The sequence below is a fragment of the Megascapheus bottae genome, chromosome X, assembly GCF_031878675.1.
Source record: "Megascapheus bottae isolate mThoBot1 chromosome X, mThoBot2.hap1, whole genome shotgun sequence".
NCBI lineage: Eukaryota > Metazoa > Chordata > Mammalia > Rodentia > Geomyidae > Megascapheus > Megascapheus bottae.
Genome location: NC_143547.1, coordinates 11504038 through 11528785, shown reverse-complemented (window position 1 = coordinate 11528785; position 24748 = coordinate 11504038). Strand labels below are relative to the sequence as shown.

General features: G+C 36.1%; 1 protein-coding gene across 1 annotated transcript in view; it reads right to left on the bottom strand.

Moving 5' to 3' along the window:
- The window catches only part of Pola1 (DNA polymerase alpha 1, catalytic subunit), a 314550-nt gene that overhangs the window by 138152 nt on the left and 151650 nt on the right, over positions 1-24748 (bottom strand). The window contains exons 33-34 of the mRNA XM_090325812.1: positions 18906-19084; positions 17094-17225 (exon numbers count right to left, since the gene is read on the bottom strand). Coding sequence (XP_090181938.1) covers positions 17094-17225; positions 18906-19084 — 311 coding nt within the window. The remainder of the gene's footprint in view (positions 1-17093; positions 17226-18905; positions 19085-24748) is intronic.

Here is a 24748-nt window from a genome sequence, read left to right as displayed (position 1 = left end):
AATACTGTCTACTTCTGGTGGAGTTTTAGTAAGAATTGGCTATCATATCAAACATAAACATTATACCCACAGCTTCTCTAAAAATTCCAAAAATCATTCTCTTGCTCAAGTAAATAAATCCTGTATCTACCTTGCCCCTGTGCTTTGTTCACATGAAATAATCTAATGGTGTACCATTAGAGAGACAACCACCTTGGTGGTAGGAGAAATCAAGTGTGTACGGTCACGGGAGCATAAAAGTATGAAGACATTTTGTCTAAAAAAGCTCAGTGAGGAAGCATTCCAGAGACAGAGCCATTAAAGGAGAAAGGAAAATTCACAAAGTGAGCAATTGTGAGTGGTAAGGTATTGTGAATCATGGATGTGGTGTGGGCTTGAGGCAGGGAAGACAACAGGGGTGAAGTAGGAAGCAAAGCACTTTGGTTCAGGATGAAGAAGGTGGAGATCTGGCAATGGGCCTAATGTAGTGGTATGGAATATGAGTATTCAGGCTGGGAGTTTGGCCTAGTGGTAGAGTGCTTGCCTAGCATGCACAAAGACCCGGGTTCAATTCTTCAGTGCCACGTACTAAAAAAGCCAGAAATGGTGCTGTAGTTCAAGTAGCAGAGTGCTAGCCTAGAGGACTGATAAGAGTGCATCATCTAATCAATTCAAAACACTGAGTTAAAAACATTAAAAAAAAATGAGTATTCACTAAGTAGGTTTTTAAGCTGGAAGATGACTTTCTGCCCTGAAGTACAATGATAATCCTGGAAATGGTGTGGAAAATGAACTGATATGGGAAAAGACCAAGCAAATGCAATCAACTAGAAAACTAAGGATGAGATGAGCAAGAACTGAAGTAAAGCAGTGGAAATAGAAGGAAAAGCAATGCAAGAGTAAGATGAATATAATAACACCACCATAATATCTGATATGGGAAACTTGTAGGCTTTTATTATCTCAGGGTGAGAAACAGTGGAGGGTATTACTCTGTGTTATCTCACAAGAATCTTAGGAGGAACACATTAGATAAGATAGGAAAATGCTCTGAAAATGGCAAGGCATTGTGTAATATAGAATGTATATTAACATAATGGATTCTTCTCCTTTTAAAATCATTTATCTCTTGCTTGAAAGCATATTAAACACTTTTGGCAGGTGAGAGCAGCAAAAAAAAAGTGTTTAGGAAGGAGGATTCAGATAGTATATTGCAGTCCCGACAACCCCCATAGAAGGGCAGTTATATAAAGTCAGTTTGCAAGATCTTCAAATTTCCCCTAAGTATCCTAAAGAGGATCAAAATATTTCAAAACTTGGATGGCCTTATATTTTCACTAAAGTTTTTAGAGAAGTAGGAGATGCTAAAGCCCCATTTCACTAATTTGATTCTGTCAATAACACTGAAAAAATGCAAAATGCACTCTAGGAATTGACCCATTTTGACTTTTGGGCTCCGCTATGGAGTGCTTGGCTTGTGCAAAAGTATATATAAACGAGAAGCTGAGAAAAAAATTTTAAAAAAAAACCCACTATGGTGAGTCATAGTCAAGGCTGGGAAGGTAGTAACAGGAATGCAGAAATCAGAACCACCTGAAAGGGCTAAAAAGACTATAATTTCCAGAATATGCAAAATCTGATACTGTTATGATATCACTGTGTAGGAGCTTTTCTAAAAGTGATAGAGGGAAGAAGGCATTTCTACAGACAAACATATATTGCTTACATTTTGAAATTATATCCACAACAGAGAAGAGAAATGACTAAACAACATTAATTATCTGCCACTTGTCAAGTGTCAGCAATATACCAGAAGATTTAATAAGGATTGTGAATTCTCACTAAAACTATGGAAATGCTAAAGCAATGGGATTTTGATTTCATCTGATTATTTGGGGGCACATAATAGCTCACCATGTTTTAGAAACAACCTGCCTATCCTTTATAAGTATAGTCACCTTGATCTAGGTAGGAAGCATTTTTTATATCCATCTGTATAACCCAGGAAAACCATGTTTTAAAGTACTCAGTGGTTGTTATACAATAGAATTCATCAAGTGCCCTTTGAAGGGTTCAGTAATGACAAAGGAAAACTCAAAACAAAACAAAACAAAACAAAAAACGATGCTCTGTCCCTACCCCCAGAAATTCTAATAATATTTCAGAAAAGGCCACCTTATCAGATACTTTGAAAAATCAGATGATTTTACTGTGCAGTTAAGGTTGAGATACACTGCCTTTTCTGTCAAAGCATATGATAAGAAAAAGAAATGCCAAAGAAATAGCTAGCAAGTTACATAGAAAGTCCACAGAGTGGGAGATTTTCAGTAGCCATTCAACAGACAAGGGCCGACTATCTAAAATATACCTGCAGCTCAAAAAACTGAATCCCTCAAAAACAAATCTTCAAAGAAACGACCATCACATTAACAGGTGGGCTAAAGACTTAAAGAGAACTTCTCTCTGAAGAAGAAGTAAGAATGGCCTATAGACAAATGAGGAAATGCTGAACATCTCTCACCATAAAAGAAATGCAAATCAAAACAACTCTAAGATTCCACCTCACTCCAGTTAAAATGGCCACTATCAAGAAATCTAATAACAACAGATGCTGGAAGGGATGTGGCCAGGAGGGATCACTACTACTCTGTTGGTGGGAGTATAAGAATGTAAACTCATTCAACCACTCTGGAAAGCAGTATGGCGATTCCTCAAAAGACTAAACATAGAGCTCCCCTATGACCTAGCAATTCCACTCCTGAGCATTTACCCAAATGTCAGAAACAAGGGCATACTAAACCGACTAGCACAACAATTTTCATTTCAACATTATTTACCATAGCTAAGATGGTAAATCAACCCAGATGCCCCTCAGTAGATGAGTGGATCAAGATGTGGTACTTATAGACAATGGAATTCTATGATGCCATCAGAAAGAATGGCATCACCCCATTCGTAAGGAAGTGTTAAGACTTGGAAAAAATCTTATTAAATGAAGTAAGCTAGACCCAAAGGAACATAGGCTCAATGGTTTCCCTCATTTGTCATAATCAATAGAAACCTTGGGCTCTCCTAGCAGAGGATCACAATAGCTCAAAAGTTATGTACATATGATCATATAGGATGAGACGAAATGAAATGAACTCTAGGATATAGAAATAAGAGGTTTATCTTTGTGATTGTTGTTCTTAATGTACTATGTTATTTATTTTCTCTTTATTACCTGGTATTTTGTATATACAATTATTTATTTGAAAAAGGGAAGGGAAGGGGGAAAAACAAGATGATTGGGAGGGAGTGGGGGGGGGAATGGGGACAAAACATGAGAAGGGGTATCAATGTGTGAGAAGTAATGCACACATTGATACTCTACACATTACTCCAACAATAATATTTTTTAGGGGCCAGGAGTTTGGCCTAGTGGTTAAAGTGCTTGCTTAGCATGCATGAAGACCCGGGTTCGATTCCTTGGTACCACATACATAGAAAAAAGCCGGAAGTGGTGCTGAGGCTCAAATGGTAGAGCTCTAGCCTTGAGAAAGTCCAAGGACAGTGCTCAGGCCCTGAGCTCAAGCCCAGGACTGGCAAAAAAAAAAAAAAAAAAAAAAAAAAGATTTTTTAAAAAAGACATGCCAAAGTAAAGAAAGATTTCAAATGTGGCATATTTTAAAGGTTTATGTGTTCCTTTTGGATTGCCACATAAAATTTTAGAAACAACATGCCACATCATCAAGATTTGCAGGATGCAAGTACTTAGTTCCCTAAAGGATTTGAGTTTTACTTACCCACCCTTTCTCATTGGTAAAGCATTACAACTCACTGTTTTGTTTTCTTTTTAAAAACAGCTCGTTTTGACAAAAACAATACATGCCTTTTGTGAAATATTCAAAGAGAGAAAAGCAGGGTAGAGAAAAAAATCACCTACAACTTTCACTATTCAGATGATTTTTAACATGTTAACATCCTCTTCAGAAGTCTTGCTTAAGCATTACAAATAAATAACTATATTAACAGAGACGTCTTTTGTATGTGTGCCAATCTTGGGGCTTAAACTCAAGGCTGTTCCGGGGGTTATTTTGCTCAAAGATATCTAGCACTCTACCACTTGAACCGCAGCTCTACTTCTGGCTTTTTGGTAGTTAATTGGAGATAAAAGTCTCACAGACTTTCCTGTCTATGCTGGCTTTGAACTGCTATCCTCAGATCTCAGCTGGCGTGAGCCACCTGTGCCTGGTTACATATACATACTTTTATAAATCTTAAACTTCATAAAAGTGACAGTACAAATACAAGCCAGTATTTTAAAAAATGTGACAGTGTTATGTGGCCAAATATTTGCGCCATGAAAGAAATTTGCTAACGAAAATTTTACAGCCCAATATCAACAGACTATTGACTGTCAATATTAGGGATTTTTCCATATTTCCACACATGCATATATATCCTCTACAATGTCCTATCCCCTACTCCCTCTATTTATCTTCAGATTTTACAGGTTTTGGTAGGTTAAATTAATGTTATTTTCATAGTTAAAATCATATTCATACTTATCACCATTTCATCCTCAACAGCCCCACATTTACTTTCATATATTATGAATAGGATGGACACACACAAATACACACACACACACACACACACACACACACGTTCTGAATGTGGAAGCAACCATGTAATATTTGTATTTCTGAACCTGGCTTACTTTGCTTAACCATAATCTCTACTTCCATCTAGATCCCTGCATATGGCATTATTTCATTTTTCTATTGATTCTTGGGACTTCTTTTTGTAAGTTTGTGATGTATAGAATTATTGAAACAAAAAAATTATCATATAATTTCATTTCTCTATATTAGGAAATACAACTGGAAACCCAAATTTAAGACACAATATAACAAATTCTTAGGTTTCAATCTAACGAACTGGTATATTTATGCCTGTAATCCTAGCTACTCAGGAGGCTGAGATTTTAGGGTCACATTTCTTGCCAACCCAGGCAGGAAGGTCTCTGAGACTTTTATCGCCAGTTAATGACAGAAAAATCTGAAGTGGGGCTGTGGCTCAAGTGGTAGAATGCTAGACTTGTGCTGAAAAGCTCAGGGACATCACCCTGGCTCAGAGTTCAATCCCCATGACCCACCCAAAAAATGAATAAATAAAAATTACTAGTCATCACAAAATGCATATTAAAAACGCAAACGCAGATAGAGGTTCCCAATAGTCATCTTAAGTGCTCAGGAGACTGATATCTGGGGATCGCTATTCAAAGCCAGTCTGGGCAGGAAAAATTCATGTGCCCCTTCCTTTCATTATCCACCAAAAAGCTGGAAGTAGAGCTGTTGCTCAAGTGGTACAGTGCTAAGACTTGAGCAAAAAAGCTCAGGGACAGCACCCAGGCCCTGAGTTCAAGCACCAGGACCAGCACAAAAACACAAGTGAACAAAAAACAAAAACAAAGGCACCACATTTCATACCTATTAAAACAGCTAAAATTAAAAATACCCCCCCACACCCCAATCATACCAAGAGCCAATAATTGGAATTTTCATGTGATACTGATGGAAATGTAAAATGAGACCACAATTTTGGAAATTAACTTAAAAGAGTGAAACATACACTTACTAAATGAGCTTACAATCCTACCTCTGGATATTTATTCTTGGGAAAAGAAAATTTAGGCTCACATAAAAGTTTGCACATGAGGACTTACAAAAATTCATAATTGCCACAAACTGGAATCAACATCCAGTGGGTAAACTGGTCAAACACAGTTATATCCACACAATAAAATAATACTCAACAATAAAAGGAATAAACTGCATTGAAAGATAATCTCAAAGGCTACATACTCTATGGTACATTATGATATTCTTTTCTTTTAAGTGGGGGCGGGGGGGAGTCAGTCGTGGGGCTTGAACTCTGGGCCTGGACACTGTCCTGAGCTCTTCAGCTCAAGGCTAGTGCTCTACCACTTGAGACACAGCACCACTTCTGGTTTTCTGGCAGTTTAATTGGATATAAGAGCCTCACAAACTTTCTGCACGAGCTGGCTTTGAACCATGATCCTCAGATCTCAGCCTCTTGAGTGGATAGGATTACAGAAGTGAGCCACCAGAGCCTGGCTATAAAATCCCTAATGATGAGAATAAATCCTAGTTGACAGAGTTAGGAGATGGAAAGAAAGTGGGGAGGGACTTGTGTTTAGAATGATGGAACTCTAGTATTTTGATTATGGTGGTAGGTACATGAATCTAGACATGTGCTAGCAAGTGTAAAAGACCAACTGTTTCAGGCTTAAGTAGGTTAAAATGGATGCATGTCTTAATACAGGGATGTTGTAATTTTAAATAACTCAATACCTCAATGTAATTATTCCATGGCTAGAACTGTTGCCCATTCTGCTGTGCCTCTCACTGTTTTTGTGACCAAGGAAAGAAATAGTAAAGTGAGCATATGACTTAGCTTTCTTTCACAAATATTCAAAACTGAAAAAAAAATCTATTACAAAACGCTAATGGTAACACTAGGATTTTCCTCCAATATTTGTCAGAGGAATTATCCTAACGATTTTATTTTTTATTTAAAGATCAAATTCCCACCCACTTTCTGTTAAGCAAAGAAACATACAGGTTATAGGTCTCATTCTGCTCATCTCTGGGATTGGTAGCCTATTCAATATGATGGCAGGTGGAAAATAGTGTTATACACATTGACCCTATTCTATAGCTCCACGGACGGGAGTCATATGGTTTATGCATTTGTTAGGAGTCTGTACCAGATTCAATTCTAAAGTATGCAAACAAAAATAAATTTTCAAGCTGGGTGCCTTGGCTCATGCCTGTAATCCCTAGCTACTCAGGAGGCTGAGATCTGAGCATCTCAGTTCAAAGCTAGCCCAGGCACTAAAGTCCGTGAGACTCATCTCCAACTACCCAGGAGAAAATGAGAAGTGGCGCTATGGCTCAAGGGGTAGGGCGGTAGCCTTGAATTGAAGAACTTTGGAATAGTGCCCAGGAAGAAATCAAGCCCCATGACGGACAAAAAAAAATTCAAAATGCAATCAACATCTCCTTGAAACATAATACATGCTTATTAGAAGACAGTTAAAAGAAACTGGTGGTCTCAAATTCTAGTTGTGACTGTACTGCTCACCATTAGGGTCTCATGAGAAAAAATAAATAACTGAGTGAGTTTTATTCGAGAATGTTCTTATAAGATATATATATATATATATATTTATATATTTAGAGAAAGAGAGAGAGACAGAGACAGAGACAGAGACAGATTCCTTTACTATCATGTGCCAAGGTTGAGTAGTTGTCTCCAAGAAAAGTACTTGTGTAACTGTCGGAGTTGAGCACTCAACTAACCTCTTTGTTCAAAGAACACTATTTTTACCTGAAAGAATAACTGATAGATAAACTATGGTTATTCAGGCCTGGGTATCTGGCAGACATTTTCTAAAAAGTGAGCCAACTGAGCCTGTCACTTCGAGAAAAATGAACTGGCAGTATTTGTTACCGATGATAAAATTCCAGCTTTCAATGAGTTGTCATTAGAATATTTTTATCTACTATCGTAAGCTTAATAGCTTCCCAGTATCTAAAAGCTTTTTGGTGATTTTTAAAAACCATAATAAAATGTCAACATTTGCAAAATCTTCCTGAGTCAGTAAATGAGGATTTTCTAAATGGTCAGTGCATGATGTTATAAAATCATGTATAAGTGAATGATCTACTTAAAATTATGAGACACTGCAACAGACTTTAATGTCTCAGAGTATAAAAAGATTATCAATACTGGATTGTTTCAGGAGATGGTGGAAGATATGGAGGAAAAAGGTCACTGGGAGTATACCTTTGAAGGTTATACCTGGTCCCCTGCCCCTTCTCTCTGTTCCACATGTTCCCAATGCTCCAATATTCTGCTTTAGCATGGATTCAGAGTGAACAGGACCCAGGTATATGTAAAACTGAGCCAAAATAAATCTTTCATCTACTAAGTTGTTTTTCTCAGGTATTTGGTCATACAGAGATGTAACACTAACATAGCCATATAAATGAAAACTCTGAGTTCTTTAGTAATTTAAGACTGTACCAAGGTTCCCCAGACTGAATTTTAAGAATCACCCATGTTATACTACCATAAACATTTATCAGCAGGAGAGTCCATTTGGCTGGGAAGGTGTCTCTCGAGGCTCTTAAATATTGTTAGATACAATGCTATAGCTGAAAGAAAATTTCTCTTCCTAAGATTAGTTGTTACTTTATTCATATGCTTACTAAATCCTTAGTATACCTATAGACATATATTCAAGGCTAGAACACTACCACTTGAGTCACACCACCACTTCCGGCTTACTCTATGTATGTGGTACCAAGGAATCAAACCCAGGTCTTCATGCATGCTAGACAAGCACTTTACCACTAGACCAAACTCCCTGCCCTTGGCTGGGTTCTTAAGAGCTGGGCTAGCAAATATTCCATGCTCCCAACAGCATTAAGAAACAGCCAAGGAAACCTAAGTACTTCTGTAGCCTGAATAAGGCCAGGGATCTTTCAAGAAAGAAGCTGGTTGGAGTAATTCAGACACCTGCCTGCCCTCCGAACTATATGTCTGAGCACAGTGAACAACAACAACAATAAAGATAACTTGGAGGCAGTGAAAAGAATCAGGCAAGCTTTGAAACAGGACAAAAGAAAAATTACACATTGCTTTTTAAAAGAAAACCAAGGCTGGCTGGGTGCGGTGGCTCACACCTGTAATCCTCGCTACTCAGGAGGCTGAGATCTGAGGATCAAGGTTGAAAGCCAGCCCAGGCACAAAAGGACCTCAGACTTTCATCTCAATTAACCTCTAGAAAACGGGAAATGGACGTCAGGTAGTGGTTGCATTACTTCTCACACATTGATACCCCTTCTCATATTGTTAGAATTATTTCAAATAGAGTTATTCCATGTAACACAAGACTATGCTAGATAGAATCGACTGAAACTTCATATTGGTAACTACCTGCAAAGGTCTGATTTCCATGTGTAAGCCATAATGTACACTCTGGGCAAAGCAAATATGAAATACAGCCACTGCCTAGGACACTCTCTCCAGCCTCCAATCATTGACATGACAGCAGAGAACCAATAGTTCCGCTTTGCTCCTTGAAGTCAAGAAGGTCAATGGTGTGAAAATCTCACTTTTGAAAGGTTAAATGAAATCTATTCTGGTTCAATCTCTTACTTTACTATGAGATAGTAGGTTTTGAGGACCGGAGTTAGACTCAAAGTTGAGGTTTTCTGAAATGCACAAGGTTAGGGAAATGGAATTGAAGAAAGGAATTCTACTGCTTGAGTATAAGTAGTTTTCTGATTTTATTCATTTGTTTTCATATATTTGACAATTCCTATGGCACTTCCTCAGGACCTCATAAGCCTATTTTCCCTTTAGAGGTAAACTAGAATGAGCTACCGAAACTAGAATGAACTTCCTTTCGATGTCTGGACTACCCAACCCACTGTTGGGTTGTCGTCCTTAGTTTCTGGACTTATGCCCTAGCCAGTCTTCTGATCTGGCCCAGTTTATGAGGTAAAGGTCCAGAGCTCTTCACCTACATGAAAGATGGTGGATAGCTGGTAATCCTAACAAGCTGGTATCTCAGAAATTTTGGGCAGAATTCTTGATGGAGTTCCCGAGTCTAGTCACTGTGTCTGTCACAGTGAATTAAATAATATTTACCAAGTATCTACTGGATGAAGCACAGTAGTAGCAGATGCTGGACCTTGAATGAGGTATAACCTATGCCCTTCCACAAGGCTGACTCAGAGGTTCTAGTCACCAATACAGAAAGGCAAGCTCCTACGCTGGCAAACAGAAAGGCTGAACCAAGATGAAGCAAAGTGTGACGCCATTTAGAGCAAACAGGATAACAGTATGAAGAAAACCTCCAAAGGAACATCTCAGAAAGACAGGGCCCAAGTGAAGGCCCTTACCCACCGCTATGGAGTTCTAAGCCAAAGGAATACAGCTGAGTCATGTTGGTTATCCATAGCTCTGATTAGAGACAGGGTGCACATTTATAGTGAGCTCTATGTACTTTCTAGGCATTTTAAGTGCATTATCCCCTACAGTCCTCATTATGATCTCATAGAGAACATACTACTATCATCATTTCACAGGCTAGGAAATCATGGTTTGGAGTTCAGCAGGTAGCCCATGTTATGCAGCTGGTAAGACAGACTAGACAGGAATCGGAGTAGAGGTTTCGAGGCTAGTAGTGGCTTGTGAGATAATTCACATAAGTGAAAATTAAACATTTTAATGCAGGGAAAGGAAAAGCTAGAGCCATGGCTATACCAAGCCCCACCTCTGTCAAAAAACTTAGAAGCATGTATACGCTTATGTAGGGAATGACATGGGCAAGGGAAAGATTATGGTCAAAGTTCAGATGTTGCTGATAGCTCTGCAGTCGTTCTTCATTAGGTAATAGGGTTCTTTAAGATTTGTTGTGGACCCCATTAGTCCCTCAAGATTATAATCTAGCGCTCAGCCTCCCCAGAAGCTCAGAGTCCAGCCATCAAGTAATGATTATATGAAATAGCAAACAAAAGGTGCTATTACAAATACAGAAGGCAGCCTAGAGAGTAGCCTAGTGGTAAAGTACTTGCCTAATATGTACGAAGCCCTGGGTTCAATTCTTCAGTACCACATATACAGAAAAAATTGGAAGTGGTGCTGTGGCTCAAGGACAGCGTCCAGGCCTAAGTTCAAGCCCCAGGACTGGCAAAAAGAAAAAGAAAAAAACAGAATGGTGCCTCAAGTGGTAGAGTGCTAGCCTTGTGCAAAAGGAGGCTCAGGAGAAGGGGTGTCAATGTTCAAGAAGTAAGGGACCCACTACCTGATGAATGTAACTGTAACCTCTCTATACATTACCTTGACAAAAAATAAAAAACTACTTGCAAACCCTAAGTGAACAGTGAGTGATCTAGAAAGTAAATGTAGTCATTACCTGACTTATGAAATAACTCCTCTTAATACAACAATTATATTCAAAAAATAAAAAGAACTCGCAAACCCTTAGAAGTGTCAAGTACAGCAAAACTGTTAAAAAAAAAAAAAAGAGGTTCAGGGACAGCACCTAGGCCTTGAGTTCAAGACCCATGACAGACAGACAGAAGAAAAAGAAGGGAGGGAAGGAAAAAAGAAGGGAAGGAGGGAGGGAGAGAGGGAGGAATTAAGGAACTGAATTAATGTTATTCGCTTAGTTTACATACTAATAAATTTATTTAAAGTGACATTCTATTCCTGCCATTGCAAATCTATTTCTTGGCATTTTTCTTCTCTGTGAGAGTAAATCATGGCTTTGCAGTAAAACATTACACCTAACTCAAAAGTAGCTTGTCTCTCATACATGTCTAAGAAAAATTAGCTATTTCCTAATAAAAAATATAGCAACTCTCCATCTTGGGTTAGAATGTGTTTTAGTTTCCAGATCAAATTGTATAAGGCAAAGAGAAATGCCAATTCTCGATATGTTTGTTTTATTTTGTATTAATAAGATTTAGGATGAAGTCTATGGATTCCTAAAGATATCCCCCTTCTTCAAGCTCAGTTGGGCTGCCTGTGTAGCTGAACTGGTAGGATGGCTATCTATTGCTTCTTTGCATGCTTTACTACCACTTATAATTACACTGTTAAAGTCTTTACAAAAAAGGAACCCAATTTCTTTTTAATGTACTATATATAAATGCAGAAGCAAGGAAATAAACAATAATTCCAATACTGCTCAGAGTTAAAACTCTTCTGAACTAATGTACCTGTGATACTACTGCATATTGCAACCTATAACCTAAAAACTATCAGCCCACATCACCACAGGTAAGAAATGAGAAATTTTGAGGGTTATTGAACACTGAATATTTGCAGCCGCACAGCAGAGTTACTAAACATCATTGCACAGCTCTAAAGCTCAGGTATTCCTGCACTACATAGTTCTGTGGAAACTGTGGGTAAATGCAAGGCAAAGGAAATGAGTGGCCTTATTGGCCAGTTATAATGGTGATGGTACTGGAGCTTCAATCTCAAGCTTACCATATTCACTTATTTAATACTGTACATTTCTAATAAAACTGACCTTCAAGCACTGTTGAGCATGTGATGTCAAATGGGAGCATATTTTTGTGGAGAAAATATTTTTGCCAATATTTCAATCTGCCCATCATTGCACTTTTGATAAAAAGCAACTCTGATTCCATAACTGGCATAAGAATACTATGCTGTTATCAACACACTGGTCATTAGTTTTTAATTCCTCCGAAAAAGTTCAAAGAGATAATAATGTGGCTTCCACTACAATTAATATACTAAGAAGTAAAACAAAACAAAACAAAACCACAGAGAGTCAGGATGATAACAATGTAAGGATCTACTTGCTTTGCCACACTATATATGTTCTTCTAACAAGACACGAAAGGACACTTACATAGGAGGCTATTTTGCATCATGATAGGACTACTTCTGGTCAGTAACTATCTGATCCTATAATTGAGAAAACAAATGAAGGCTATTGAAATGGGGACAGGTGTACATTGAAATATATGGTCATTAATGATGCAAAATGTTGGAGATAATTATAAAGGACTTTTATTTGTCAAGGCTTTCATGAGTGAAACAAAATGGAATTTGGAGTTAAACTATGAACCAAGTATACCACTAATAAATCCTCTGGTGGCATGAAAACAGTGTAAAAAATAATTCAAAGAAAACCCAGCAAGTTATAACTGTATTTGTTGGTTCCTTTGGTTACTAAACAATAAGAAGCATCTAAGAGTGACAGTAAGGGACTCTGGCAGAGATCATAGATAAGGAAGGCTTAACTGCTGACTTCAAAGGGGTTAATTTAGGACTATTTCAAAATTATAAAGCTTACAGTTAATTTTTGAGGAATCTGACCACCAAGCAACTAATCCGCAGTTATCCTTCAGATGGAGGGCCAGCCCCATCTAGGGCCTGCAACACCCCAGTGTTTAAAAAGGAAAATCAGTGAAATGCTCTACAGAATGTTCTTTTACAAATGGCTAGAAACACAGAAAGGCTGGTAAGGAAGACACTTTGCTCTATTCAAACACTCTAAACTTAAGCCATCAAATGAGTATTTGGGAACACATTTGAGTTTGACTATCACCACTGCTTCTTTCAGAGTCTGTACTATCAGAAAGGAATAGCTTTTGAAGTGTTAAGATTAGGCTTTAATGTACATTATCAGTAATAGTACTTGAGATGAAAGTAAAAGACCTACTACCCCCCTGCCAGGTACCAAGTAGGGTCACTATTTCTCATTTATGAGCAAGTCATCAGGGTAGGCCAGCATCTTGGTCTCAAGATTCTCTTCCGTGGCTGCTTCTTGGACGGTTGAGGGGAACACTTCAGAAATGAACCAGCTAAACAAACATCCTAGCAGCACTTGACAGAGCTACACCTATTCTTCCCATTTCCAAAGCAGTGGAGAATTAATTACCAGTTCTATGGATCTATTGTAAGTATAATAGACTAAAGAGCTATCACAGACACATTTATTGTAAAAGCACAATCCCAAGAGTGTCTAGTGGAGGGCCAAAACGATTAACACAAATGCTTTGTCAGATCAAAGATAAAACCTGAACCGCCCAATTGAGGAATGAATTAGAACAGTGGGTTATCTTTCAAATTAACCAGGGCAGTTAGTGAGGAAAATTTCATGAAAGTGTAATTCTTAGCCTTTGTGAATCCACACAGCAGGCATTCTGCCAGCTGACAAGATGATGAAATTTTCATGCTTAAAAAAAGCCCTCTTCATTTCCCAATTTAGATTAGCTAGTGCTTCTCTCCGTGTGTGTGTGTGTGTGTGTGTGTGTGTGTGTGTATGCCCGCATGTGTGTGCATGCGCGTGCACGCATCCATGTTTGCTCTTATGGAGCAGAATTTAAGGGACGGTGCAACATGTATTTTTTTTTTACTGTAAACTTGAATCATTTTAATCTAGTTTTTTATGCTTTTTTCAAAAATTTCAATTGGATTTTAAGAGGAAAAACAAGGACCGGAGCATAAACTTAACTTTGAATGAAGGTTTTCAGTGCTATCTTTAAAGTCTTCCAATGCTTCGTTAAATCTAAAAAAAAAAAAGCCCAAAATGTCTCTTTTTAAGAGAAATTAAGATATCATTCAAAATTATCCTTGTATGGTGCTTTCTGAATTCCTGTGTATATAGAAATTTCAATGTTCTAAGAAATAAGATTTCCAAGGATATTAATCATTGCTACATGGAAAAATGGGGAAAAGCATCTCCTCTCCCATTAAGAAATCAATATTAAATCACTGGACTGATTTTCAGATTCATAAACTTCTAAACCTATTTTTATATCACATTTATTTACTCGCTCAACACTATTATTCTTGACAGAAGATAACGCAAAGTATGTGATACATTTTTCCAGAACTTAAGAAATGTGAGTATACTTTGTTCATCTAAACTTTTGTAACTTTTTTCTTGGCAGCCTATTTTGTAGTGTTCTAGATGGAAGGTCTTTGGTCACATACCATATTCTACTTGTCTTCCTAACATACTTTCATTTTGAAGATGATTGTTTTTTTCTGTGGTTGAGATCCCCATAGTGACTCCAAGACTAAAATAAAAATACTGGACTCCTTTTGCCAATACAAAAATAATTTTTGTATCCAGTAAGAAGTATTTTTTATATTATCAATTAGGAAGAATACTCCATTTTTGATAAGTAGAGAATAGTCACTTACTCTCAATATTAGTCTCTTGTTAGATTAGCATCACTATGATCTATCACACTGAACTAATCTGGTCAGTTGTCACTTGCGTCACAGTAAAGAAAGAAACTCTGTCATGTCCCTCTGTTGGCAAAAGTCTGGGGTCAGCAGAAAACAAGTTAGAAATTTAAAAGTATACTACCTTTTTGTATTTGAAACATGTGCTCAGGGTAGCACAATGAAATGATCAAATAATATATTTACTTCTCTCTCATCACATGAGAGAAGATGAAAAAGTAGAGGAGTAAGTTTTTCGTTTTGAAAACAAAAGAGAGACATTTACCTGTTTTGATTAGAAATCCCTTTAAGAAGTCAATCAAGCAGGTTGCGGTAAGTACAGAAGAACTGTTACTTGCTGTTAGTGAGTGGATAAGAAAATGTTCTAGAAACCATGAGTTAAGTATCTGAATCCTTAAGAGTAGGTTAGGTAGCACAAAAAAAAAATACTTGTATAGCTGCTCTATTACTACTACAATTCTCTCTCTGTCTCTCTGTCTCTCTGTCTCTCTCTGTCTCTCTCTCTCTCTCTCTCCCCCCTCCCCCCAATGAGGTTAGAAATCAGTCTTTCAGTTGAGGCACATTTCTAATTATACAGAAGATCAGTTTTCTGCTTACTCTCAACTTAGTCAAAACAGTTTGTCCCTTCTTATAGAAGGACATAAAGGAGTTTCTTCTAGTATTAACATTTCCACTGTGAAGACTTTGATAGACTAAACACACAGAGAAAATTCAAAATCCTTCCCAGGAGTCAAGAATTATACTCTGCTTAATGTGGCCTGTAAATTAGAAGCTGAACAGTTTGGATTTGGGCTCTTCATGCTAATAAAGGCCCAACATTTCATGTGCTGAAGTTTTCCTGTACTAAGGAATGTGACCGCACAGATAACCTCTACTCCTATCCAAGTCTTCATTAAATGCGGCACAGCATTATTCACTAAAACTTTTCAAATTTTCCCCCAAATGTAGCCATAATTGCTATTTAAAAAAAAAACTTTCAGGCAAACTTACTTGCTTTTTTGACAAACACAAATTATTCTATGTCTGAATCACGATACTGGAACTCTGTTTTCATTCTTCATCTTAATGGTCTAATACTTGGCTTTTTACATAATGAGTTCTCACATTGTGTGAAAACGTGAATTTCTAAAGAATAAAGTGTTATATTATATGTTAATTAACCTAAGAAGAAAGTATAGAATTCCACTGATAAAAGTCATATCTCACCTATGGGGGAAGAGGGAATTTTTTGCCTTTGTGGGCTCCCTTCTCTGAAGAGCAATTAACTTTCAACAAACAAAAATTTTGTTTAAAACAATGTAGTGAGACACTAAGGAAAAGGAGAAAGGTGGAGCATTTTTTAAATTGGCAAACAAAAATTCATTCATATAAATTGTGTTAAAAACAAAACAAACTTGGCACTGGGCTTACTCCTGAAATCCTAGCTACTCATGAGGCTGAGATCTGAGTATCACAGTTTGAAACCAGCCCAGGCAGAAAAGTCCGTAAGACTCTTACCTCCAATTAATCACCGAAAAAAACCCTGGAAGTAAAGCTGTGTCTAAAATGGTAGAGCACTAGTCTTGAGCAAAATGCTCAGGAAAAGGCCTGAGTTAAAGCCCTAGGGCCTGCAACAAAACAAAATGTATACTTTAAAGAAAAGCTTTCTTATTAACCAAGGCAGTTTACTGTTTGGAGATTCTTTACTATATACTTATTTTTAAAAAATTCTCTTTAGAACCCCAAGTTTCATTTACATTTAAAAAACATGTTCAATTTCCTCAGGAAGTAGGTTGGTAGGCAGTTTATTAAATATCACACATGATTTTATATCATTAATTATTAAAGACAGGAACTATTGATATGTTTCCTTTTCCATCCACAGTTCTAAATAATCATTTAACTTTACTGTTTAGGTGAGAATGAAAAAGATGCCTGATTTTTCCTTGTCTTTTTTTTGGTGGAGGGAGGGTGGAGGTGAGGGGTAGGGGGAACAGAGCTAAGGACCAAAGTCAGGACTTTGTATATGCCAGGCAAGTGCTCTTCCACTGAGCTAAACTCTAACCCTTCATATTTTTCTTAAAAATAAAATTTCATTACTAAAATCATTGCTCACTAAAAATGAAATGTCATATCCATGAGAAAACTAAGTCATTTATCTTACTAATAAGCCAAAGTTACAATTTGTTTTCTTTCTTTTAATATTATTTCTGCAAGAATTTTTTCCTATCTTTTCAAAAAATTTATAGCCAATAAAACAAGTTCTAAACCTCAATAAGTTGTGTATGTCAAACCTCATTATGGATACTTACATCATAGTACTTTTGAATGAACTGTCTAATGTCCATGATCAATTTGTTGCTTAACTGTACCATAAATGACAGAGGTGAAGCATCACAATCAATATTACTGCAACGATACAAGCTGGGCTCCATATCTGTTCCCTACAGAAGTCAGGACAAACAAGTACAAAAAAGATTATTGCCACATTATAAATGTTTCTTATGCACATAATCTTACATGTTTTCTTGGTACACACTTTACTTAGCTCATTTTATTGGTGAATCATAACTCTATTTTCTTAACTACTTTCCTGTCAAGGTCGACTTTGGTCACAAGTATCTTCTACACTTTTGACATCATCATAGTGAAGTACAAAGTCAAAGGGGAAAAAAAACCCTAAAACCACTATTTTACATTAAATACTTGGTAGACTCTATGGATTAAAATATTTTCCATCTGAAAATAGCAGTGTAATGATTAAGTATAAATAAACATCCTTCCTAGAGACACTGATCAAAAACATAAATTTATACTCATTCATTCCAAACTTAAAAAATAAAGAACCATTATGTGACATGAGTTTGCTGTTCTTTCAATGGAATTTCAACAGCAAAGGCTAAAAACTAAAGGTTGCACGACAAAAATAGTATCATTTTTGTCAATTTAACAAATCTAATAATTTCCACAATTTTTCCAAAAAATGTAATGTGTCAGGAAAGGGGAGTAAGAGAAATATCAGTTTGAAAGAATAATTATTAGTTGAGAAAAGGTTTTGTTGTGTTTTGTTTTAAACAAAGACAAAGCAAACATAATATATAGGAAAACTGTTGGGGTTTCTGGAGCATTTGTTTTCCTTCTGGATACTTAAACATCTTAGTTTCCTGCTCCAATCTGGTACATAACCCTACCCACCATGCTAAGCAATTCCAGGTGGAAGAGATTTTAGAGCTTGACATCGGCTCTTCCACAGTTAGCCCATCTGCAAGTCGTCAAGCCTCCATGCAATTAACTATCTTATTTACAGCTGTAATGAAGCAAAACTCAAGGATTTAGCAAGTATTGCTGATCTGTGTCTGCCTCTTCCTTGCACTTGCTTCCAAAAACTGCTTTGTTTTGATTCAAAAAAATGCAAAACATCTGCTGTTTGTCCAAATTAACTTAAAATAATTACTTTTAATTTAGATAAAGGGTGTTCTTTTCTTTCCGTTTCAAGGTTTTACAAAGTTCTGCTGCATACTTATTTGCCAATAGCTGGTACATGCACAAGACTACATTGAAATCAAATAGGTTGGCCAAGATTCAAGTTCTGATCCAAGGTCAATACATTTTTGGCAGTACTTCTTGAGAGGAATGTTTTCCTTGTGACTTTTAAAATGTCTGATATGCATAGACAGCAGGAAAGATAAGAAGAGTACCTTTGTCAAAAAGGAGGTAAGGAGGGGGAGGGTTGTAATGATAAGCAGAAACTATCCCAAAACATTCAGTTCTTCTTAACTTGATTTAAGATAAAGGAAATTATTGCTCTACACATTAATGAATAGGAATTGGGAGTGGGAAAATACAGGTCACTAATTAAGAAATTAAAAATATTTTAAGATAATTTTAAAAATGTTTAGGAAATTCCATTTTAAAATCAAGGTCAAACACTCTAGGAAGGCAAGTATTTTTTAAGCCCATTCCATCAAGCATTTTCTTAAGCAGAAATAAAGTAAGTTGTGAATGCAAAATTCACGTAGCTAAAATTCTTTAAAGACACAACGTGTAAGCAGGCTACAGGACACATAGGGAGGAGTCATACTAGTTTACCCACAAAATGAAAGAAGGAAACAAAAAGAACTAACCGAACCATCAAAGAGAGTGTCATAAATATTTTCAGTTCCACACATAGGACATGGACACTTGAATTTTTCACAATCCTTATATTTTTCTTCATCAGTGAGCTGTGCTGGACCACCAAGTAGAGCATCATTCTCTTCATCTTTATGATAATGATAAACTTTAAATTGAGAGGTGTTAAGTCCTATTAACATAAGAGAAAACACAAAATCCAGACAGTATTTATTTTTTTGAAATACCCCAAAGAAAAACTATACCAAAATCAGTACGTAAACACACACGCACACACGCACGCGCGCGCGCGTGCACGTGCCATGAACTTGAGATCACAGGACCAAGTGATTTCTATATTTACAAGAGATTACTTTGTAAATAAATTGAACAAGTAATTACAACAAAATACAGAACTATGTTATCAGGAATTTAGTTTAGAAGCCACTGCTTTTATAGAATTTTAAAAAATTGTCTTCTTAAAGTTATAGTTTTGAAAACCCCTCAAATGTGCACTATAATTAAGAAGTGCTCTTAAAATCATGTCACCATTAAAACTAAAATCTGAATAAAAATTCCATTAAAGAAAACAGGTTCACTGCCATTACAACTTCCTCAAGTACAGACACAACTGTTAGCCTTGATTTTCAAAGCAGTGGTCAATTTCATCTTGGCTCAGTAGATAACAGCATGTAGGTTGCAATGTAATTCACTAGTTATAATTCAGTGGCAGCACCTGAGACAAAAATGCAACATTTTTCTGGTGTTTGGAATTCATAAATTTTAAAATACATACAAAACCAATGGATCTATCGTATTTGCATATTTATCAAAATATCCCCAACAATCCTGAAACCAAACCTTTCATATTTCAATTGAGAGCACCACAGATCAATAAATTAATAGTTTATGCTGTCTTGTTTGCCCAAAGTATTTTAAGAGCAAAAAACATTTTTAGGCCAACCAATATTTTTCTCTGTTCAAAGTAGATATGTCAAAATTTACTACTTAAATTTACTTAAAAAAAGATAATTACTACCATGATATATTTTCTTGGAACACTAGCAATTCCAAAGCTCTAAGATTTTGTCAAAGAAAAGCTACCTTCCTTATTTTGAGACAAATGTACGTAAGCAAAAAGCTCACAAATACCAAAAATGTTAAAATTGTTGTAAATCTGTCAACAGCTGCATAGGTAATCTTAACATGATTAGTTAGATAAAATCCCAAATCTGTTTTGGTCAGTTGTCAAGTGATATCTATGAATTATAAAATACTTCAGGCAAACTCTTACAAAGTAGAAAAGTGACAAAGAAGAAATAGTAAGATGACTGAGGTGTGAAGGCCCCATTTTCTCACATGCAAAATAGAGGCAGTACTGATGACTATACAATATTGGAGTTAAAATGAAATAATAAAGACCAAATCTAATTCACTGACACAAATCACATGGTAAAAAGCCAATACATGACACTTCTGTTTAAAACAAAAAGTAGTGAATCAGTATCACATAATGCAAGCTATATATATTCACATTAAACAGGTGTTCATACTATACACGAACTTAAGCTACTCTGTAGGAAATAAAGCATTTCCTGAAGTGGCAATACATATTAAAAACAAAGACTACCCATTTAGGACAATTTAAAGATCTGTTCTACATCAGTGAAATAACTTACTATAATACATGACATTTGTCCCTAAGATTCATTATACATTCTCATTTTATGTCACCCATCCTCTAGAGAAACAAGTTAGTAAGCTATGTGAAAATACATATTCACATTTAAAGATAAGTAGAGGAATTGAGTGGACATGGGAGACCATGCCCAGGAGTGAGGCTTTTCTCCACATTACAAGGTAAGTGTTACTAATTTATTAAATTCTGGTTGTGATTCCAAGTGTATTCTCCTATTGCTTTGGTTTATTCTTAATTATGAGAAGGTAGATTTAACCTTTGCTGACTATACAACAGGGGGGGAATTAAAAAGCAAGCTTTTAAAAAAAGGGCAAACTCCTTTCACAGTCCAAAAACCAAAGAACAAAACAATACTGGCCAGATGCAAAATTGCCCAGGCTGTAATCAAGAAACCACTTGGAGCTGTTCTCTATCCCTCATCAGCCAGTACTCACTTGGCAGACCTGAGCACATGAATTTGCACACAGTGACCTATGGTGGCATACTGGCCACATGAGTTCAAAGTGGACATGGTCCACTTTACTACTTATGAAGGAACTGGCTGGAAGTTGCAAAACGTATCAGACTTTACAAAATGTCTCCTCTATAAATGTTTGTTACCACAAATAATTCTTATCTTCCCATGGCAATAATAAAGCCAACTGGCCTAGCTAATTACTACAGATTTCTTCTCCAACTGAATTTCATCAGGGGCAAAGGTTTCAGTCTTACAGGCTCTTGTGCACAGTCAGTGTTCAATTTTATAAATATTCTGGAAAAAGAAATGATAATAATCTTAAAGCACTAGGTATGTAATGTTTCCTTAGTACAAAAATGTCAGTAAAAACAGATTTTCTTAGAAGGATAATTATAAATTCAACAGGTAAATCAAAAGACTAAAATTTGTTTTAAGAAAGTATGCTTTGTTAAAAAAAAAAATAAGGATAGTTGCTGCTAAAATCCTTTTGTATAAAGTAAAAATCCAAGGTAAAAAAAAGTCCAAAAATTATCCAACATATTAATTTATCCATATTCACATGAAATTATTTTAAAGTCTGTTTCAAAATTTCAGTAGACTTAAAAGTTTTACTGTTTATTTAGGGAATCATAAAACTGGAATGAAACAGGGAAAAAAAAGTATCTAGTGCTGCCACCTAGAGGCAGAAATTTTGAATTTTAGAGACTACAAAATAATACCTACTACCTAAGACTGCCTTTGTAATTATTGTCACTCCAAAATTAATCATTTCTGTCAGAAATGACATGAAAGTAAAACCTTGATCATCACACTGTCCTACAGGAATATACATTCTACAATCACTATTAAACTGTTTGTCATACAGTATGTAATCACGTACGTAAGTCTTTGAAGAGGAGATGAAAAACTGAATTTCAAATTTCTTACCTCTTCTACTGAGAAAGCTTTCTCTGAATTGGCTAAAAGAAACGAACTTTATAAGCCATTTGAGAAAAGGAACTCTTACTAGACTAGTTTTTAATAGGTGACTTGAATCATTTGGTCAGGCACGGAATAAAGAAAGGAGTAATCCAGATTGGGCTTTAGAAATGTAGTTACGTGGAGGAAAATCAAGCTCTGGTTTTCCTCACAATAAGCAGAGCAGATGTATATGGTTTAATTCAATTCTGACTTGAAGTGATCAAGTCACTTGTGCTAGGAAAGGAGAGACAGAAGAGGTAGTGAAATGAAATTAAAATGCTGTCATTTATAATTAGAAAATGTTTAGGATCTCACATTATTTTGGCAACAGGATCAAAGCTCTCATGTTTCAAGGATGTATTTATAGAAAGTAATATCACAGGCATTGGGGTAGATCAGTTTAGCAGGACTGTTTTTATTTAAGCTCACCATAGTCTTACCAACCCCTACGAAAGCAACAGCACAAATTATTTTCTCTATCATTGTAGTTTCTAGCCATGAAAAAAACTACCTTTTTCAGTGCTCACCTGTTTCTATTTACACTGGCTTTTAAAACTATTTGGAACAGTTTAAATACTGCCAATGACTGACAGACCGATGCATTTGATCAAATATATCCCTTCTTCAAAAAAAAAATCTAAAGTTTCTATTAATACAGTTGCAAATTAGTAAACCTAGTATTTTATATTCATGCAAATAGGAAAGGGAGAATATGTACATAAATCAAATTCTAAATTAGTAAAGGCAGTAGTTGTTAGTTGTTTGACTAATCAATTAAGCTTCTATTGAATCCAACTAATGGAATCTTGTGAACTTTCTACAAACGTCTTTTAAGAACCAGGCAATTTCTCTTTTGCATAAATCTAGGCTCAAGTATCTGAACTTCTGAGAGAACAATACACAAAATGGAAATTCAGTATAACTAAAAAAACAGTGAATTTTAAGGGCAAATGCTGTATCAATCAAAAGCCTTATACATGAACACTCATAGTATATTTTTACTTACAGTTTTTTTCTACATGAAAAAATGAAATAACAGCAGAATGGATGAAATGATATGATACACCAACAATACTACTTAGCAATGAGGTACAAAGAACTACACTGACACAAGCAACATTAACATGGTAGATGGATCTCAAAGCTATTATGCTAGTAAAAAGAGGAACATGATAGACAAATCACAAAAATATGCTGAGTGAAAGAAGTTAAATATAAAAAGTATACATGTGTAGGGATCTATTTATATAAAATTCTAGAAAAGGAAAAACTAATTTACGATGACAGAAATCAGATGAATTTGCATTTACAGGGGGATATTGAGCCGGAAGGGACATGGGAATGTTTTAGGGTGATGCAAATGTTCACTGTCTGTGTTCTGATAAAATGATTGTGTCACTCTAATGTTTCAGCACTTCATAAGATTATGCAAGTCACGTAAAAAAGGACATCAAGTAGGTGATCTTAGCAATATACATTTCCAAAGAACTCATTTAAAATATGTAAGGAATTCTTGCAAATCATTAAGAAAGAAAAATCAATAGAAAAGTAAAAGACTTGAACAGGCAGCTCACAAAATATAAAGTGTTTAACTGGCCAACAAGCATAGAAAAATAATACTTTACTTCATTAGCCAAAGAAATGCAAATTAAAAACCACAAGGCTGTGTCATTATGTAAACTGAAGATGGAAAATGTCAAGGGTCGGTAAGAATGTAGCATACTCATACACTGCAGGAAGGGGTATAGTTCCAGCAGGTTCACTCTGGAATACTTGCAACATCTACAAAGGCTCAATGGACATGTTCCCTATGGTCTAGTGGGCATGCTCTTCTCCCAACAGGAATGTATGCATCTCTAGGTTCAGTAGAAGACACAGGAAAAGGGGCCCGGAATTGACCTAGAGGCAGAGTGCTTGCCTATCACGTATGAAGACCCAGGTTCGATTCCTTGGTACCACATACATAGAAAAAAGTTGAAAGTGGTACTGTGGAACAAGTGGTAAAGTTTTAACCTTGAGAAAGCCCAAGGACAGTACTCAGGCCCTAATTATAAGCCCTGTAATTGGCAAAATAATAAAAAAATTAAAAAATGAAGACATATAAAAAAAACTCGCAAAGCTCTGATGTTACTAATAGTCAAGCATGGAAACAATACATGGGTATTCATTCGTAAAAGACTTACATAATGCAGTCTACTCACACAATAAATGAATTACAGAAATGAAGTTATGATCACATAGACCAGACATAAACAAAAAGTACACAATTTAATATCTCATAGTAAGAAAAAGTATACTATTAGAAGCCATGAGAGTAATTTTCTGGTGGTGGAAAGTGTGATGCAGAAACATAAGGACATTTCTGGGGAACGGGGTAATATATTATTTCTTGAGTTCAGTATTGATTCAAATGTATGTGTTTATTTTTGCAAAAATCCATCAAGCGGCCAGCTTTTGTGCACTTTCTTTTGGTGGGTCATGGGGCTTAAACTCTGGACCTGGGTGCTATCCCTGAGCTCTTCAGTTCAAGGCTGCCCTACCCCTGTTTTCTAGTGATTAATTGGAGATAAGAGTCTGCACCCAGTATTGTGTACTTTTTTGTATATGTTATACTACAAGAAAATTTACACTTAAAAAGGTGAGAAAAGTGACTATAAAACAATCTTTAAATAAAACAACTGTGTTTCAAAATCCTCACTGTGTACCTAACTCACAGATATGCAAAAGATCGCCTAAGAAAT